Source organism: Phyllobates terribilis, unplaced genomic scaffold (assembly GCF_046119375.1).
Source record: "Phyllobates terribilis strain yellow unplaced genomic scaffold, ASM4611937v1 Scaffold_4__5_contigs__length_816908805, whole genome shotgun sequence".
NCBI lineage: Eukaryota > Metazoa > Chordata > Amphibia > Anura > Dendrobatidae > Phyllobates > Phyllobates terribilis.
In genome coordinates, this window is record NW_027362764.1 from 786,424,328 (window position 1) to 786,444,773 (window position 20,446).

The 20,446-nt window shown below is 47.9% G+C and overlaps 1 protein-coding gene across 7 annotated transcripts in view; it reads right to left on the reverse strand.

The window, feature by feature from the left end:
- The window catches only part of TSNARE1 (t-SNARE domain containing 1), a 305,999-nt gene that overhangs the window by 199,701 nt on the left and 85,852 nt on the right, over positions 1 to 20,446 (reverse strand). For 6 of the 7 annotated variants that reach the window (XM_073679958.1, XM_073679959.1, XM_073679953.1 and 3 more), the window contains 2 exons: positions 18,025 to 18,102; positions 16,615 to 16,684 (listed from right to left, as the gene is read on the reverse strand). In XM_073679958.1, the coding sequence (XP_073536059.1) occupies positions 16,615 to 16,684; positions 18,025 to 18,102 (148 nt within the window). The remainder of the gene's footprint in view (positions 1 to 16,614; positions 16,685 to 18,024; positions 18,103 to 20,446) is intronic. The other variant, XM_073679954.1, reaches the window with a different exon arrangement.

The following is a 20,446-nucleotide window of genomic DNA, read 5'->3' on the forward strand; positions in this document are numbered from 1 at the left end:
ACATTATCTGTACTCAGAGAGTTATCACTGTGTTATCTGTGGTGTTACATAGGACTGCAGGTGACATCTACTACATTATATGTGCTCAGAGAGTTATCACTGTGTTATCTGTGGTGTTACATAGGACTGCAGGTGACATCTACTACATTATCTGTACTCAGAGAGTTATCACTATGTTATCTGTGGTGTTACATAGGACTGCAGGTGACATCTACTACATTATCTGTATTCAGAGAGTTATCACTGTGTTATCTGTGGTGTTACATAGGACTGCAGGTGACATCTACTACATTATCTGTATTCAGAGAGTTATCACTGTTATCTGTGGTGTTACATAGGACTGCAGGTGACATCTTCTACATTATCTGTACTCGGAGAGTTATCACTGTTATCTGTGGTGTTACATAGGACTGCAGGTGACATCTACTACATTATCTGTACTCAGAGAGTTATCACTGTGTTATCTGTGGTGTTACATAGGACTGCAGGTGACATCTACTACATTATCTGTACCCAGAGAGTTATCACTGTGTTATCTGTGGTGTTACATAGGACTGCAGGTGACATCTACTACATTATCTGTACTCAGGGAGTTATCACTGTATTATCTGTGGTGTTACATAGGACTGCAGGTGACATCTACTACATTATCTGTACTCAGAGAGTTATCACTGTGTTATCTGTGGTGTTACATAGGACTGCAGGTGACATCTACTACATTATCTGTATTCAGAGAGTTATCACTGTGTTATCTGTAGTGTTACATAGGACTGCAGGTGACATATACTACATTATCTGTACTCAGAGACTTATCACTGTGTTATCTGTGGTGTTACATAGGACTGCAGGTGACATCTACTACATTATCTGTATTCAGAGAGTTATCACTGTGTTATCTGTAGTGTTACATAGGACTGCAGGTGACATATACTACATTATCTGTACTCCGAGAGATATCACTGTGTTATCTGTGGTGTTACATAGGACTGCAGGTGACATCTACTACATTATCTGTACTCCGAGAGATATCACTGTGTTATCTGTGGTGTTACATAGGACTGCAGGTGACATCTACTACATTATCTGTACTCAGAGAGATATCACTGTGTTATCTGTGGTGTTACATAGGACTGCAGGTGACATCTACTACATTATCTGTACTCAGGGAGTTATCACTGTTATCTGTTGTGTTACATAGGACTGCAGGTGACATCTACTACATTATCTGTACTCAGGGAGTTATCACTGTTATCTGTTGTGTTACATAGGACTGCAGGTGACAGCTACTACATTATCTGTACTCAGGGAGTTATCACTGTATTATCTGTGGTGTTACATAGGACTGCAGGTGACATCTACTACATTATCTGTACTCAGGGAGTTATCACTGTGTTATCTGTGGTGTTACATAGGACTGCAGGTGACATCTACTACATTATCTGTACTCAGGGAGTTATCACTGTATTATCTGTGGTGTTACATAGGACTGCAGGTGACATCTACTACATTATCTGTACTCAGAGAGTTATCACTGTGTTATCTGTGGTGTTACATAGGACTGCAGGTGACATCTACTACATTATCTGTATTCAGAGAGTTATCACTGTGTTATCTGTAGTGTTACATAGGACTGCAGGTGACATCTACTACATTATCTGTACTCAGGGAGTTATCACTGTGTTATCTGTGGTGTTACATAGGACTGCAGGGGACATCTCCTACATTATCTGTACTCAGGGAGTTATCACTGTGTTATCTGTGGTGTTACATAGGACTGCAGGTGACATCTACTACATTATCTGTACTCAGGGAGTTATCACTGTGTTATCTGTGGTGTTACATAGGACTGCAGGTGACATCTACTACATTATCTGTACTCAGAGAGTTATCACTGTTATCTGTGGTGTTACATAGGACTGCAGGTGACATCTACTACATTATCTGTACTCAGGGAGTTATCACTGTGTTATCTGTTGTGTTACATAGGACTGCAGGTGACATCTACTACATTATCTGTACTCAGGGAGTTATCACTGTTATCTGTGGTGTTACATAGGACTGCAGGTGACATCTACTACATTATCTGTACTCAGGGAGTTATCACTGTTATCTGTTGTGTTACATAGGACTGCAGGTGACATCTACTACATTATCTGTACCCAGAGAGTTATCACTGTGTTATCTGTGGTGTTACATAGGACTGCAGGTGACATCTACTACATTATCTGTACTCAGGGAGTTATCACTGTATTATCTGTGGTGTTACATAGGACTGCAGGTGACATCTACTACATTATCTGTACTCAGGGAGTTATCACTGTTATCTGTTGTGTTACATAGGACTGCAGGTGACAGCTACTACATTATCTGTACTCAGGGAGTTATCACTGTATTATCTGTGGTGTTACATGGGACTGCAGGTGACATCTACTACATTATCTGTACTCAGGGAGTTATCACTGTGTTATCTGTGGTGTTACATAGGACTGCAGGTGACATCTACTACATTATCTGTACTCAGAGAGTTATCACTGTATTATCTGTGGTGTTACATAGGACTGCAGGTGACATCTACTACATTATCTGTACTCAGGGAGTTATCACTGTATTATATGTGGTGTTACATAGGACTGCAGGTGACATCTACTACATTATCTGTACTCAGAGAGTTATCACTGTGTTATCTGTGGTGTTACATAGGACTGCAGGTGACATCTACTACATTATCTGTACTCAGAGAGTTATCACTGTGTTATCTGTGGTGTTACATAGGACTGCAGGTGACATCTACTACATTATCTGTATTCAGAGAGTTATCACTGTGTTATCTGTAGTGTTACATAGGACTGCAGGTGACATCTACTACATTATCTGTACTCAGAGAGTTATCACTGTGTTATCTGTGGTGTTACATAGGACTGCAGGGGACATCTCCTACATTATCTGTACTCAGGGAGTTATCACTGTGTTATCTGTGGTGTTACATAGGACTGCAGGTGACATCTACTACAATATCTGTACTCAGGGAGTTATCACTGTGTTATCTGTGGTGTTACATAGGACTGCAGGTGACATCTACTACATTATCTGTACTCAGAGAGTTATCACTGTGTTATCTGTGGTGTTACATAGGACTGCAGGTGACATCTACTACATTATCTGTACTCAGGGAGTTATCACTGTATTATCTGTGGTGTTACATAGGACTGCAGGTGACATCTACTACATTATCTGTACTCAGAGAGTTATCACTGTGTTATCTGTGGTGTTACATAGGACTGCAGGTGACATCTACTACATTATCTGTATTCAGAGAGTTATCACTGTGTTATCTGTAGTGTTACATAGGACTGCAGGTGACATCTACTACATTATCTGTACTCAGAGAGTTATCACTGTTATCTGTGGTGTTACATGGGACTGCAGGTGACATCTACTACATTATCTGTACTCCGAGAGATATCACGGTGTTATTTGTGGTGTTACATAGGACTGCAGGTGACATCTACTACATTATCTGTACTCAGGGAGTTATCACTGTTATCTGTTGTGTTACATAGGACTGCAGGTGACATCTACTACATTATCTGTACTCAGGGAGTTATCACTGTTATCTGTTGTGTTACATAGGACTGCAGGTGACATCTACTACATTATCTGTACTCAGGGAGTTATCACTGTTATCTGTTGTGTTACATAGGACTGCAGGTGACAGCTACTACATTATCTGTACTCAGGGAGTTATCACTGTATTATCTGTGGTGTTACATAGGACTGCAGGTGACATCTACTACATTATCTGTACTCAGGGAGTTATCACTGTGTTATCTGTGGTGTTACATAGGACTGCAGGTGACATCTACTACATTATCTGTATTCAGAGAGTTATCACTGTGTTATCTGTTGTGTTACATAGGACTGCAGGTGACAGCTACTACATTATCTGTACTCAGGGAGTTATCACTGTATTATCTGTGGTGTTACATAGGACTGCAGGTGACATCTACTACATTATCTGTACTCAGGGAGTTATCACTGTGTTATCTGTGGTGTTACATAGGACTGCAGGTGACATCTACTACATTATCTGTATTCAGAGAGTTATCACTGTGTTATCTGTAGTGTTACATAGGACTGCAGGTGACATCTACTACATTATCTGTACTCAGAGAGTTATCACTGTGTTATCTGTGGTGTTACATAGGACTGCAGATGACATCTACTACATTATCTGTACTCCGAGAGATATCACTGTGTTATCTGTGGTGTTACATAGGACTGCAGGTGACATCTACTACATTATCTGTACTCTGAGAGCAGCAGCCAGTAGACTTCCCGGTTTCCGTCTGGATGGAGGCGGTGGTCCGGTGGTCATGTGACCCCTTATTATCATCAGCTGCAGACACAATAAGCTGCCGCTGCTCGCCCGTGTCGTCCCCCCCTCATTATGCCTCGTTATAAAGGAATATGGGACAGAAATTCCCCACGTTCGGAGTCCGCAGTCGCCTCATTACGGTTATCAGGGTGCCCCCGGGTGACGTCCCCTCCTAACTTGTTGCAGGAGACGGCGGCGGCCCCTCTGTTGCGGGGTGAAGTAGATGACATGAACCTGGACGAGTCAGTGGCGCTGCGAGCGAGAGGGATATATAGTGCGCCATTTCGAGGAAACGTCCGTCAGCCGTGCAGAACATGGGGCGGAAAGCTGCGGCTGCAGTTTGTAGCATTTATGGCGCAGAACACAAATGTATTTGCAGCTTATCTAGAATGAAGAAGCTTTATAAATAGTCCTGGTTCAAGAAAAGTAATAAAAAATCAGCTACCATTTTTTGTCTACAGGCCCTATGCAGAGCTATATGTCTCCATGGTTACAGACTACAAACAAGCTCTGTGTAGTCTGGCTGTGCAGTAATGGGGGACAGGTATCGCACATGTGTCCTATTCTAGGTGCATGGTACCTACGCTCGTGCACAACACCCGGCAGGACGTCCATGTTGTCACCTCCACAGATAAGCGGGGCGCGGTCTGGGGGTTACGCCGATGCTCCAGACATTATTCTTCTTCCAGTAGAGAAATCCTCCATTGCACAGATACAATTTTGGTGAAGGAATCGGGCGGGCGCACTCTTATCCGTAGAGGGTGGTCTCTTTCCAGCCATATGGTTTTTACTGCAGCTCTGGCAGTGACTGGAGTATAGGCCAGGACCTAACATCAGCATTGAGTAGTGGAGCAGCTCAAGCAGAGACTGGAGTATCGGCCAGGACCTAACATCAGCATTGAGCAGTGGAGCAGCTCTGGCAGTGACTGGAGTATCGGCCAGGACCTAACATTAGCATTGAGCAGTGGAGCAGCTCAAGCAGAGACTGGAGTATCAGCCAGGACCTAACATCAGCATTGAGCAGTGGAGCAGCTCTGGCAGTGACTGGAGTATCGGCCAGGACCTAACATTAGCATTGAGCAGTGGAGCAGCTCAGGCAGTGACTGAAGTATCGGCCAGGACCTAACATTAGAATTGAGCAGTGGAGCAGCTCTGGCAGTGACTGGAGTAGAGGCCAGGACCTAACATCAGCATTGAGCAGTGAAGCAGCTAGTTTCTGATTTACCAGGAGGAGGTGCCAGACATGGATCACAAGGATGGGTCACTATGGCGGGTAAGAGGCAGGGTAAAGGATATGGGGGACGTTGACCAGAGAGAAAAGCACCCCCGCGGGAGATCGGAGAGCCCCCGCGGGAGATTGGAGAGCCCCTTTTAAAGAGTTAGGGCAGTAAGCAGCAGACCGCTCTCCTGGCAGCTTTTCTCTTGCAGGAACAAAAGATCAGGCATAGGGAAATTTAACATGCCCGATCCTTCTTTCCTAGGTATCTAATTTCAGGGGAAAAATAATATAGCCCCTCCACAAGACAAGCGGCAGATCCGGCACATGGCACCAAGCTGCACCGACCTCTTCCCAGCCTGTGAATAAAGAGCAGCGCTGAGCTGTTATCCCCGGCCGCCATAACCGACGCCCTCCGGCCCGGCCGTGAAGGACGGCAGCCGTAAACATTATCCATGGATGTTCCATCCAATGCAGCAAGTGTTAATCTGCTTTCCAGGCCTTCCACTCTTCATTCAGCCGTCCGCCATTCATTCCCCCCTCGGAGCGGCGCATTGTCTGGGAGCGCGGTATCGGCTCTGCAGCCGCTGGAGGCTCGCGGGGGATGGAGAGGATTTTCTGTAGTGCTGCAGAGCATTTGCAAGCCATATGATTAGTGCATTGTACAGATAAGGAGGGGAGGCGAGATAAGGGGGCAGAGACCGCTCTGTGGCCAGAGGATTGCAGTGTAAGCACAGGCTTTGCTGCTCTGTTGGCTTTTGAATAGATTTACCAGAAAATGGATTTATTTTCTAATTTTTCGAGTAAAAAGGTGCGGTGACGGCTCAGCATTAATCACTTTATGTAGCATTTGCATCCGCGATGAAGCCGTTACATCCAGCGTGTCGGCCCCAGTATCCCACCTGCAGAGGAAATGGAAAGCCCCCAAAACCTAGCTACAGGACGACTGTGTTCTCCACCGTGCAGAGCCCTGACCACCGTGGACCCGGGCAAACTGCATATAGCAACGCCTCCATGTATGCGGTAGAAAGACCCCTATAAAGGGGTATTCCCATCAGTAAGCTGAATGCACATTGCTTGGGGATGGCATCACTTTATGATCGGCAGCGGTCCAACCTCTGCAGCCAATCCGGTGACTGATGGTGCAGTGTCGGTGTGGCGCTGCATTCAATCCCTTGCTGCTCAGCAATACCCAAACAACTGGATGGGGGCTCGCTGCACTGTGGGGGGCCAGAGGGTCTACATATAAGAAAAAGGAGGACCAGGCACCGCTGCACCCCCATCGGTGGAGGTCAAGAGGTCGGACCCCCCGAATATAGGAAATCTTCAATAAATGGTATTAAAGATAATACAGTACAGACCAAAAGTTTGGACACACCTTTTCATTTAAAGATTTTTCTGTATTTTCATGACTATGAAAATTGTACATTCACACTGAAGGCATCAAAACTATGAATTACCACATGTGGAATTATATACTTAACAAAAAAGTGTGAAACACCTGAAAATATGTCTTATATTCTAGGTTCTTCAAAGTAGCCACCTTTTGCTTTGATGACTGCTTTGCACACTCTTGGCATTCTCTTGATGAGGTTCTGTCTCCCACTTCCTGTAGGGACAGAGACCCTCCCCCACTTCCTGTATAGGGACAGAGACCCTCTCCCACTTCCTGTAGGGACAGAGACCCTCTCCCACTTACTGTATAGGGACAGAGACCCTCTCCCACTTCCTGTAGGGACAGAGACCCTCTCCCACTTCCTGTAGGGACAGAGACCCTCCCCCACTTCCTGTATAGGGACAGAGACCCTCTCCCACTTCCTGTAGGGACAGAGACCCTCTCCCACTTCCTGTATAGGGACAGAGACCCTCCCCCACTTCCTGTATAGGGACAGAGACCCTCTCCCACTTCCTGTAGGGACAGAGACCCTCTCCCACTTACTGTATAGGGACAGAGACCCTCTCCCACTTATTGTATAAGGACAGAGACCCTCTCCCACTTACTGTATAAGGACAGAGACCCTCTCCCACTTCCTGTAGGGACAGAGACCCTCTCCCACTTACTGTAGGGACAGAGACCCACTCCCACTTACTGTATAAGGACAGAGACCCTCTCTCACTTACTGTATAAGGACAGAGACCCTCTCCCACTTCCTGTAGGGACAGAGACCCTCTCCCACTTACTGTATAAGGACAGAGACCCTCTCCCACTTACTGTATAAGGACAGAGACCCTCTCCCACTTCCTGTAGGGACAGAGACCCTCTCCCACTTACTGTAGGGACAGAGACCCACTCCCACTTCCTGTAGGGACAGAGACCCTCTCTCACTTACTGTATAAGGACAGAGACCCTCTCCCACTTCCTGTAGGGACAGAGACCCTCTCCCACTTACTGTATAAGGACAGAGACCCTCTCCCACTTACTGTATAAGGACAGAGACCCTCTCCCACTTCCTGTAGGGACAGAGACCCTCCCCCACTTACTGTATAAGGACAGAGACCCTCTCCCACCTCCTGTAGGGACAGAGACCCTCCCTCATTTCCTGTAATCCACTTTACTGTCTCTGCTGACTGGGTCAGAATACAGTTGACCCAACTGGCCAGCACTTTGGATGTATTTTTGGGACTGAAAATAGTGTTTTGGTTAAATATAGGAGTTTACGGTCCAGCGGCGGGCATCGGATGAGCCGGCGCTCACAGTGCAGTGACATGTCAGTGGTCCGGAGCTAGCCACGGCTGAGGAGAGGCGTCCTTAAGGACAGGCACAGAGTGAGCACAGTGTTTGGCTGGCAGAGGTGTTTTCGGATGGCGGAGGAGTCGCTCCAGCACACGGGTTATTTTCAGCTGCATTTTCTTTGCCCACACAACTTGGCAGAAGGCGACTGGCAGGAAGGGAATTTCAGGTGCTCAATAATAAGATTTCCTGCAGATGTTTACTCTCAACACATGAGAGCCGACGGGCAACGTCCTGAATATACGTTCCCTCTGTGATACGTCTATGGACCTGGCATCACATGCATGAACCAGGAGGCTCAGGATGTGTAGTGCCATGGCTGTCAAGTCTAGAATGGTGCAGAACATGGGTTACAGGACAGCCAGCAAGATGAGCTGACACTATGAAACATGTAAGTGCGATGCTCTGCGGCCGAGGAGCCAAATGACCGTAGGAGTGAAGTATTTTTAGTCTGGGAAATGTGCGGCACTTAGCCATTTTCGTGTCATGTGTGTCAAGTGGAGCAATTTCCCAGAAGCCATTAAGAGGTGCAGGAGGTGGATGGAGTCAGATTCCTAACAGGGGTGAGGAGCAGGGGCTCATCAGCTTAAAGTGCAGGAACAATAGTGTCCCCCGCTCAGCAGGAGGGCACTGCCCAGGACGGACCTCGTCACCAGCCCAGGACGGACCTCGTCACCTGCCCAGGACGGACCTCGTCACCTGCCCCCGGATCCCCGTCCAGAGCCCGGTGAGCGGAGCATTCATTACTAGGACTCCTGAGCCACCATGACCTCGCTATGGACACTGAAGCCTCTACTAATACACACACTCCTGTCAGCTGTGCACTGTGCCAGCCCTCACTAACCCCTCCTGGACGTGGATGAATAATCCCTATACAGTCACCGCAGGTCGGAGGGTGTCACCCAGCTCACCCACAACACACAGTTTTGAGGCCATCGTTATACATTGCGTTTTTGCTGAGTTTTTAAATTTTAAGTTGCTTTTTACAGCACCAGCAAAGGCTATGACATTTCAGAAATCTCATGCGCACACATCGGGGTTTTTTTCTGACTGATTTTCTTTCAGTGTATTTGCAGGGTTTTTCACCCATTGAAAGCAAAGAGTAAGTGCAAAAATGCAGGAGAGGGGCGGGCGGCCGAAAGGCGGAGAGGGGCGGGCGGCCGAAAGGCGGAGAGGGGCGGGCGGCCGAAAGGCGGAGAGGGGCGGGCGGCCGAAAGGCGGAGAGGGGCGGGCGGCCGAAAGGCGGAGAGGGGCGGGCGGCCGAAAGGCGGAGAGGGGCGGGCGGGCGGCCGAAAGGCGGAGAGGGGCGGGCGGCCGAAAGGCGGAGAGGGGCGGGCGGCCGAAAGGCGGAGAGGGGCGGGCGGCCGAAAGGCGGAGAGGGGCGGGCGGCCGAAAGGCGGAGAGGGGCGGGCGGCCGAAAGGCGGAGAGGGGCGGGCGGCCGAAAGGCGGAGAGGGGCGGGCGGCCGAAAGGCGGAGAGGGGCGAGCGGCCGAAAGGCGGAGAGGGGCGGGGGCCGAAAGGCGGAGAGGGGCGAGCGGCCGAAAGGCGGAGAGGGGCGAGCGGCCGAAAGGCGGAGAGGGGCGAGCGGCCGAAAGGTGGCGGGCGGCCGAAAAGCAGCACCAGTAGTTGGACCAAGACTGGGTGGTTGGGTGGAGATGATTCCTATTTATGGCTGTATGATAAGAGGTCGCCCCGATAACCCCGGCTGATCGCTGTCTGCGGCGCTAGTGGATATGGCAGAACCATTATCTGTTCATTATCAGCACAAATCATCGCTTTCTTGCTGCCACTGAATGGGAAAACAGATGTAAATACAGAAGCCTGAGAAAAATCCAAACCAAGTCCTACTTTCATCCAGCAGTAGTTTGCTACAAAGTATCAGAGAATGTGACCTGTATGTGTCCAGGACTGGGGGGCTCAGCTCAGCATTGCCTGCACTGGATGGAGTGGGCTCCTCATACACTGACAGCACAGACCCCGGAGCAGGGGAGATTTACAAAGAGAATTCATAATTAGCGGCCAAACTGGATGAACTGCAAACACAGAATATAAGAAAGACCATAAAGAAGAGCAGAATCTTCTCCAACAATGGAGAAGATCGCAGCGAGCAAACGATCAGCACATGACAAAGGAATGGTGGATTAATGTTCATATGCTAAAATGAAAGATGGCAGTAACCATGGAAATACAATGGGTGGAAGCAGAGCTGTCCTCATCTCACATAATGGGGAAACTAGCAAAATATATCAAAATGGAAAATACATACAAAGTCACAAACAAGGGAGAAGACAAAACAACAACATGTAGAAGTACAGAAACATCGTCCTCAGCGGAGGTCACACAATGCACGACCAAAAACAGGGTCTGACTACAGCACGGCAAGAAGAAGCCGAGCAAGAGACGCGTCTCTACATTCACTGCAATGGGATCCGGTATATAATAAAGAATATAACTACTATAATACTGCCCCCTATATACAAGAATATAACTACTATAATACTGCCCCCTATATACAAGAATATAACTACTATAATACTGCTCCTATGTACAAGAATATAACTACTATAATACTGTCCCCTATGTACAAGAATATAACTACTATAATACTGCTCCTATGTACAAGAATATAACTACTATAATACTGCCCCCTATATACAAGAATATAACTACTATAATACTGCTCCTATGTACAAGAATATAACTACTATAATACTGCCCCCTATATACAAGAATATAACTACTATAATACTGCCCCCTATATACAAGAATATAACTACTATAATACTGCTCCTATGTACAAGAATATAACTACTATAATACTGTCCCCTATGTACAAGAATATAACTACTATAATACTGCTCCTATGTACAAGAATATAACTACTATAATACTGCCCCCTATATACAAGAATATAACTACTATAATACTGCTCCTATGTACAAGAATATAACTACTATAATACTGCCCCCTATATACAAGAATATAACTACTATAATACTGCCCCCTATATACAAGAATATAACTACTATAATACTGCCCCCTATGTACAAGAATATAACTACTATAATACTGCTCCTATGTACAAGAATATAACTACTATAATACTGCCCCCTATGTACAAGAATATAACTACTATAATACTGCTCTTATGTACAAGACTATAACTACTATAATACTGCCCCCTATATACAAGAATATAACTACTATAATACTGCTCCTATGTACAAGAATATAACTACTATAATACTGCCCCCTATGTACAAGAATATAACTACTATAATACTGCCCCCTATATACAAGAATATAACTTCTATAATACTGCTCCTATGTACAAGAATATAGCTACTATAATACTGCCCCTATGTACAAGAATATAACTACTATAATACTGCCCCCTATGTACAAGAATATAACTATAATACTGCCCCTATGTACAAGAATATAACTACTATAATACTGCTCCTATGTACAAGAATATAACTACTATAATACTGCCCCCTATGTACAAGAATATAACTACTATAATACTGCCCCCTATATACAAGAATATAACTTCTATAATACTGCTCCTATGTACAAGAATATAGCTACTATAATACTGCCCCTATGTACAAGAATATAACTACTATAATACTGCCCCCTATGTACAAGAATATAACTACTATAATACTGCCCCTATGTACAAGAATATAACTACTATAATACTACTCCTATGTACAAGAATATAACTACTATAATACTGCCCCCTATGTACAAGAATATAACTTCTATAATACTGCTCCTATGTACAAGAATATAGCTACTATAATACTGCCCCTATGTACAAGAATATAACTACTATAATACTGCCCCCTATGTACAAGAATATAACTACTATAATACTGCCCCTATGTACAAGAATATAACTACTATAATACTGCTCCTATGTACAAGAATATAACTACTATAATACTGCCCCCTATGTACAAGAATATAACTTCTATAATACTGCTCCTATGTACAAGAATATAGCTACTATAATACTGCCCCTATGTACAAGAATATAACTACTATAATACTGCCCCCTATATACAAGAATATAACTTCTATAATACTGCTCCTATGTACAAGAATATAGCTACTATAATACTGCCCCTATGTACAAGAATATAACTACTATAATACTGCCCCCTATGTACAAGAATATAACTACTATAATACTGCCCCTATGTACAAGAATATAACTACTATAATACTGCTCCTATGTACAAGAATATAACTACTATAATACTGCCCCCTATGTACAAGAATATAACTGCTATAATACTGCCCCCTATGTACAAGAATATAACTACTATAATACTGCTCCTATGTACAAGAATATATCTACTATAATACTGCCCCTATGTACAAGAATATATCTACTATAATACTGCCCCTATGTACAAGAATATAACTACTATAATACTGCTCCTATGTACAAGAATATAACTACTATAATACTGCCCCTATGTACAAGAATATAGCTACTATAATACTGCCCCTATGTACAAGAATATAACTACTATAATACTGCCCCTATGTACAAGAATATAACTGCTATAATACTGCCCCCTATGTACAAGAATATAACTACTATAATACTGCTCCTATGTACAAGAATATAACTACTATAATACTGCCCCTATGTACAAGAATATAGCTACTATAATACTGCCCCTATGTACAAGAATATAACTACTATAATACTGCCCCCTATGTACAAGAATATAACTACTATAACACTGCCCCTATGTACAAGAATATAACTACTATAATACTGCCCCCTATGTACAAGAATATAACTACTATAATACTGCTCCTATGTACAAGAATATAACTACTATAATACTGCCCCTATGTACAAGAATATAACTACTATAATACTGCCGCTATGTACAAGAATATAACTACTATAATACTGCCCCCTATGTACAAGAATATAACTGCTATAATACTGCCCCCTATGTACAAGAATATAACTACTATAATACTGCCCCCTATGTACAAGAATATAACTGCTATAATACTGCCCCCTATGTATAGGATGACTGCTATATTCCTGCAGGGTGACGCCTCCCTCACAGATAAGTCTCCTGTAGTTACTCTGCTCCTCATTTCCAGGTTTGGGGATTTCAGAGTTCTCAGCTCCTTGATGGATTGAGTCAAAGGTTGGAAGCATTTAACTAATGGTGATTTAATGAGGAGATGGCAGCCAGGCAGAGCACATGTGCTGCTTTTAAGTGTCAGTTTGTGTAATTGAGGGGCGGCCTTTCATGGAGTCTCATGTATATTTCTTATAGGGCTTTGAGTTAGTGTTGGGGGGAGAGGAGACGATTTCCATAAACGCTTTGACACGTCGTTTAGAGTCATGCTAATGTGCTAATCCCTTCAAAGTAATACCTTGAACGCACAGCGCACAGCCGTGAGCTTAACTCGCGCTGCGCTCTCGCCATTTATTCCTGCAGCTCTGTAATCCGGACATGAAAGCGCTGCTCTGAGAGTAAAGAGATTACTAGATTTGAATATTTACTTTTTTATGGTGAGGATTTATTATGTTCTCAGCAAAACATCTACATCATGACTTTACTTTGTCAACTGTTTTTACAGCAAGATAGAAGTAGCTGAGCGAGGACTGCAGACACACAATACTAATCTTATACTGTCCTACATCCCGCAGGAGACTCTCCTGGATACGTACATCCTGTATGATACCCCAGAGCTGCATTCACTATTCTGCTGGTGCAGTCACTGTGTACATACATTACATTACTGATCCTGAGTTACATCCTGTATGATACCCCAGAGCTGCACTCACTATTCTGCTGGTGCATTCACTGTGTACATACATTACATTACTGATCCTGAGTTACATCCTGTATGATACCCCAGAGCTGCATTCACTATTCTGCTGGTGCAGTCACTGTGTACATACATTACATTACTGATCCTGAGTTACATCCTGTATTATACTCCAGAGCTGCATTCACTATTCTGCTGGTGCAGTCACTGTGTACATACATTACATTACTGATCCTGAGTTACATCCTGTATGATACCCCAGAGCTGCATTCACTATTCTGCTGGTGCAGTCACTGTGTACATACATTACATTACTGATCCTGTACTGATCCTGAGTTACATCCGGTATTATACTCCAGAGCTGCACTCACTATTCTGCTGGTGCAGTCACTGTGTACATACATTACATTACTGATCCTGTACTGATTCTGAGATACATCCTGTATTATACTCCAGAGCTGCACTCACTATTCTGCTGGTGCAGTCACTGTGTACATACATTACATTACTGATCCTGAGTTACATCCTGTATTATACTCCAGAGCTGCACTCACTATTCTGCTGGTGTAGTCACTGTGTACATACATTACATTACTGATCCTGTACTGATCCTGAGTTACATCCGGTATTATACTCCAGAGCTGCACTCACTATTCTGCTGGTACAGTCACTGTGTACATACATTACATTACTGATCCTGAGTTACATCCTGTATTATACTCCAGAGCTGCACTCACTATTCTGATGGTGCAGTCACTGTGTATATACATTACATTACTGATCCTGAGTTACATCCTGTATTATACTCCAGAGCTGCACTCACTATTCTGCTGGTGCAGTCACTGAGTACATACATTACATTACTGATCCTGTACTGATCCTGAGTTACATCCTGTATTATACTCCAGAGCTGCACTCACTATTCTGATGGTGCAATCGATGTGTACATACAGTACATTACTGATCCTGAGTTACATCCAGTATTATACTCCACAGCTGCACTCACTATTCTGCTTTTGCAGTCATTGTGTACATACATTACACTACTTATCCTGTACTGATCCTGAGTTACCTCCTGTATTATATTCCAGAGCTGCACTCACTATTCTGCTGGTGTAGTCACTGAGTACATACATTACACTACTTATCCTGTACTGATCCTGAGTTACCTCCTGTATTATACTCCAGAGCTGCACTCACTATTCTGCTGGTGTAGTCACTGAGTACATACATTACACTACTTATCCTGTACTGATCCTGAGTTACCTCCTGTATTATACCCCAGAGCTGCACTCACTATTCTGCTGGTGCAGTCACTGTGTACATACATTACTGATCCTGAGTTACATCCTGTATTATACTCCAGAGCTGCACTCACTATTCTGCTGGTACAGTCACAGTGTACATACATTACATTACTGATCCTGAGTTACATCCTGTATTATACTCCAGAGCTGCACTCACTATTCTGCTGGTGCAGTCACTGACACATGTGGTCTGATCATACATTAGTTGAGTGTAGTTTGAAAAAAGCCAGATAAAGGAGTTATAAACTCTTCCATCAGACAGCGCTCACTGACAGATTCTCAGTTAACCCATTCTACAGCCAGCAACAGACCGTGTAGAAGCTACAGGAGGCAAACGGTGCAACATTTTTAATGGACCCCAATGACAAACATGATTTTTATCCTTCCTCTTTGCTCCGCAGACTTTCAGGTAACTCATTATGTCCGTCTGTTGCTCCTTGTGGAAATATATTGATGTACTGACAACTGGGCGTTATCATTTCCTTTGTCAACAGGGTGTGTCTCAATGCTCTCCGACTCTGAATCCCGTAATACCCAACAATGTGAATGAGAAGAAGAGAAGCTTCTGATACTTATCATGGGGACTAGATTGGTTTTCTATACTGTGCCTGCAGGAAAGCTGCCCGCTCCTTCCCACCGTGCATGCGAGGGAAGCAGTGGCGTGGAAGGCCGTGTAGGGGAGGCGCGTCAGCGGGGGGCACAAGGAGACGCGTCCGCGGGGGGCACAAGGAGGCGCGTCCGCGGGGGGCACAAGGAGGCGCGTCCGCGGGGGGCACAAGGAGGCGCGTCCGCGGGGGGCACAAGGAGGCGCGTCCGCGGGGGGCACAAGGAGGCGCGTCCGCGGGGGGCACAAGGAGGCGTCTGCATTTGACCTCAAAACCACGGATGACTGACAGCTGGGTCTGGAGGCTGAGATAGGGGGCGCTTTTTGCATGACTTGGCTCAGGATTATTACAGCAGATTCGTGGCTCGGCCCCATAAAGCTTCCATGTTGTCGGCAGCACAGACGTGGAGAGATGTGCTGCCGAGATAGATGACTGTGTGATCGCCATGTGGCTGTAGCGGAGGCAGGAGACGCAGATCACCCGGCGTCGGCCGCTGACATTTTTCCTTATCTTGTCCCCCCGAGCCCGGTACAACATGATAGAAAACAGCGGTGACTTACAGGCGGTCTCTGAGCTGGTGGGTGTCACTGGCAGTCCCCAAGGAGCGCAGGTTTCTCTCCAGAGACTGTACTGTCAACAAGAGACACAAGAAGAAACTAAATACACACAAGCCGCTGGAGATTTACATGGGACTGCAGCTAAGAACCACCAGGAACATCTATGGAGAACTTTTTAGTATAAAATATATAGTATAAAGTATAAAATAAAAGAATTTAAAGTATTTAAAAGTTACTTTTCGTTTTATACTTAAAATATTATACAAAAGTAAATAAATGCTAATGTATCGTTTTTCCACTTCTATCCCTATGACAACACTTCTAGTCACTATACTGGTTTTATCACAGGGCAAAGCACAGCAACCAATCTCAATCCAGAGAAAAGAGACTGGTAACCAGCGGGATTCCCTATGAGAACTAAAGGACGAGAGCATGAAGTGTTGTCATAGGGTCAGAGATGTACTGATAAATGGAGTAATTCAGATCTTCAGGCGGCTCGCCTGCACAGCAGATGCTGAATGATGCAGCCGGACGTCACAAACCCGGCTCTGCTACATCTAATATCAATATATAGACATGCAAACATCGGACATTGTCAGGAAACTGCGCTAACAGCTATGGCTGTACAATCTGGCCGGCGGGCCTACACTGGGATGCAAGTCACCCCCGATCCGGCCCCCCTCCCCGATCCGGCCAGTAACCCCCCTCATCTTGCCCATAGCCCACCCGAACCTGCCCCGATCCTGCCAGCAACCCCCCTCGATCCTGCCTGTAACTCCCCGAACCTGCCCCGGATCCGGATTTTTTAACTTTTAATAACATTGTTTTCTTTATATTTCTATTGATTTTTAGGATTTCTGCTCACAGTCAGTGAAGCTGCCACCTCGCCCTATTCCTGCGCCCCTCATAAGGTCAAGGCTTATTACAATGTGTCAGTGAGTCAGGAGCTTGTATCCATTCTAGACCATCCTCTAGAGCTAATACAGGGCACTGACACATTGCAACAAACTATCAGAAGTGCTGGTCTCAGCTGACAGCAGGTGTCAGATACTGATACATTGTAACAAACCCTCAGGACAAGAGGGGCGTTAGTACTATAATAGGATGGGTTAGACCCAACCTGGAGCTGCTGCACTCAGGGCAGTGCACTGTTACACTGTAACAACTGCTCAGTAACACTAAGCCTGGAGCCATACCCTGCACCTGACCTCAGACATTACTGAGCACACACTGCTACACTGTAACAAACCCCTCAGACAGGACAGAAGTGTACAGAGGCGCTGCTGCACTGACACACTGCAACAAACAACCCTAACAGGGGACAGCTTTGTGGCTGCCATCTGCAGCCTGTCTAGTGACTGCAGCGCTGAGCGCGGTGCCCGGGCGCGGACTGGCGGAGGACGCGATACCCACCGTTGGCATTTATCTTAAACACATCGTCCGAAGTGATCTGGAAGAGCTCCTCAAGGTCATTGGGGTCAATCTGAGAGGCTGTAAGAGGAAAAAGAGAAGTATTACAGGAGACAGGGGGCGCCGCAGAGCAGAGAGAGAGGGGGGGCGCAGCAGAGCAGAGAGAGGGCGCCGCAGAGCAGAGAGAGAGGGGGCGCCGCAGAGCAGAGAGAGAGAGAGGGCGCCGCAGAGCAGAGAGAGAGGGGGCGCCGCAGAGCAGAGAGAGAGGGGGGGCGCCGCAGAGCAGAGAGAGAGAGGGGGCGCCGCAGAGCAGAGAGAGAGGGGGGGCGCCGCAGAGCAGAGAGAGAGGGGGGGCGCCGCAGAGCAGAGAGAGAGGGGGGGCGCAGCAGAGCACAGAGAGAGGGGCGCAGCAGAGCACAGAGAGAGGGGCGCAGCAGAGCACAGAGAGAGGGGCGCAGCAGAGCACAGAGAGAGGGGCGCAGCAGAGCACAGAGAGAGGGGCGCAGCAGAGCACAGAGAGAGGGGCGCAGCAGAGCACAGAGAGAGGGGCGCAGCAGAGCACAGAGAGAGGGGCGCAGCAGAGCACAGAGAGAGGGGCGCAGCAGAGCACAGAGAGAGGGGCGCAGCAGAGCACAGAGAGAGGGGCGCAGCAGAGCACAGAGAGAGGGGCGCAGCAGAGCACAGAGAGAGGGGCGCAGCAGAGCACAGAGAGAGGGGCGCAGCAGAGCACAGAGAGAGGGGCGCAGCAGAGCACAGAGAGAGGGGCGCAGCAGAGCACAGAGAGAGGGGCGCAGCAGAGCACAGAGAGAGGGGCGCAGCAGAGCACAGAGAGAGGGGCGCAGCAGAGCACAGAGAGAGGGGCGCAGCAGAGCACAGAGAGAGGGGCGCAGCAGAGCACAGAGAGAGGGGCGCAGCAGAGCACAGAGAGAGGGGCGCAGCAGAGCACAGAGAGAGGGGCGCAGCAGAGCACAGAGAGAGGGGCGCAGCAGAGCACAGAGAGAGGGGCGCAGCAGAGCACAGAGAGAGGGGCGCAGCAGAGCACAGAGAGAGGGGCGCAGCAGAGCACAGAGAGAGGGGCGCAGCAGAGCACAGAGAGAGGGGCGCAGCAGAGCACAGAGAGAGGGGCGCAGCAGAGCACAGAGAGAGGGGCGCAGCAGAGCAGAGAGGGGGGCGCAGCAGAGCAGAGAGGGGGCGCAGCAGAGCAGAGAGGGGGGCGCAGCAGAGCAGAGAGGGGGGCGCAGCAGAGCAGAGAGGGGGGCGCAGCAGAGCAGAGAGGGGGGCGCAGCAGAGCAGAGAGGGGGGCGCAGCAGAGCAGAGAGGGGGGCGCAGCAGAGCAGAGAGGGGGGCGCAGCAGAGCAGAGAGGGGGGCGCAGCAGAGCAAAGAGGGGGGCGCAGCAGAGCAAAGAGGGGGGCGCAGCAGAGCAGAGAGAGGGGGCGCAGCAGAGCAGAGAGAGGGGGCGCAGCAGAGCAGAGAGAGGGGGCGCAGCAGAGCAGAGAGAGGGGGCGCAGCAGAGCAGAGAGAGGGGGCGCAGCAGAGCAGAGAGAGGGGGCGCAGCAGAGCAGAGAGAGGGGGCGCAGCAGAGCAGAGAGAGGGGGCGCAGCAGAGCAGAGAGAGGGGGCGCAGCAGAGCAGAGAGAGGGGGCGCAGCAGAGCAGAGAGAGGGGGCGCAGCAGAGCAGAGAGAGGGGGCGCAGCAGAGCAGAGAGAGGGGGCGCAGCAGAGCAGAGAGAGGGGGCGCAGCAGAGAGAGGGGGCGCAGCAGAGAGAGGGGGCGCAGCAGAGAGAGGGGGCGCAGCAGAGCAGAGAGAGGGGGCGCAGCAGAGCAGAGAGAGGGGGCGCAGCAGAGCAGAGAGAGGGGGCGCAGCAGAGCAGAGAGAGGGGCGCAGCAGAGCAGAGAGAGGGGGCGCAGCAGAGCAGAGAGAGGGGGCGCAGCAGAGCAGAGAGAGGGGGCGCAGCAGAGCAGAGAGAGGGGGCGCAGCAGAGCAGAGAGAGGGGGCGCAGCAGAGCAGAGAGAGGGGGCGCAGCAGAGCAGAGAGAGGGGGCGCAGCAGAGCAGAGAGAGGGGGCGCAGCAGAGCAGAGAGAGGGGGCGCAGCAGAGCAGAGAGAGGGGGCGCAGCAGAGCAGAGAGAGGGGGCGCAGCAGAGCAGAGAGAGGGGGCGCAGCAGAGCAGAGAGAGGGGGCGCAGCAGAGCAGAGAGAGGGGGCGCAGCAGAGCAGAGAGGGGGCGCAGCAGAGCAGAGAGAGGGGGCGCAGCAGAGCAGAGAGGGGGCGCAGCAGAGCAGAGAGAGGGGGCGCAGCAGAACAGAGAGGGGGCGCAGCAGAGCAGAGAGGGGGCGCAGCAGAGCAGAGAGGGGGCGCAGCAGAGCAGAGAGGGGGGGCGCAGCAGAGCAGAGAGGGGGGGCGCAGCAGAGCAGAGAGGGGGGGCGCA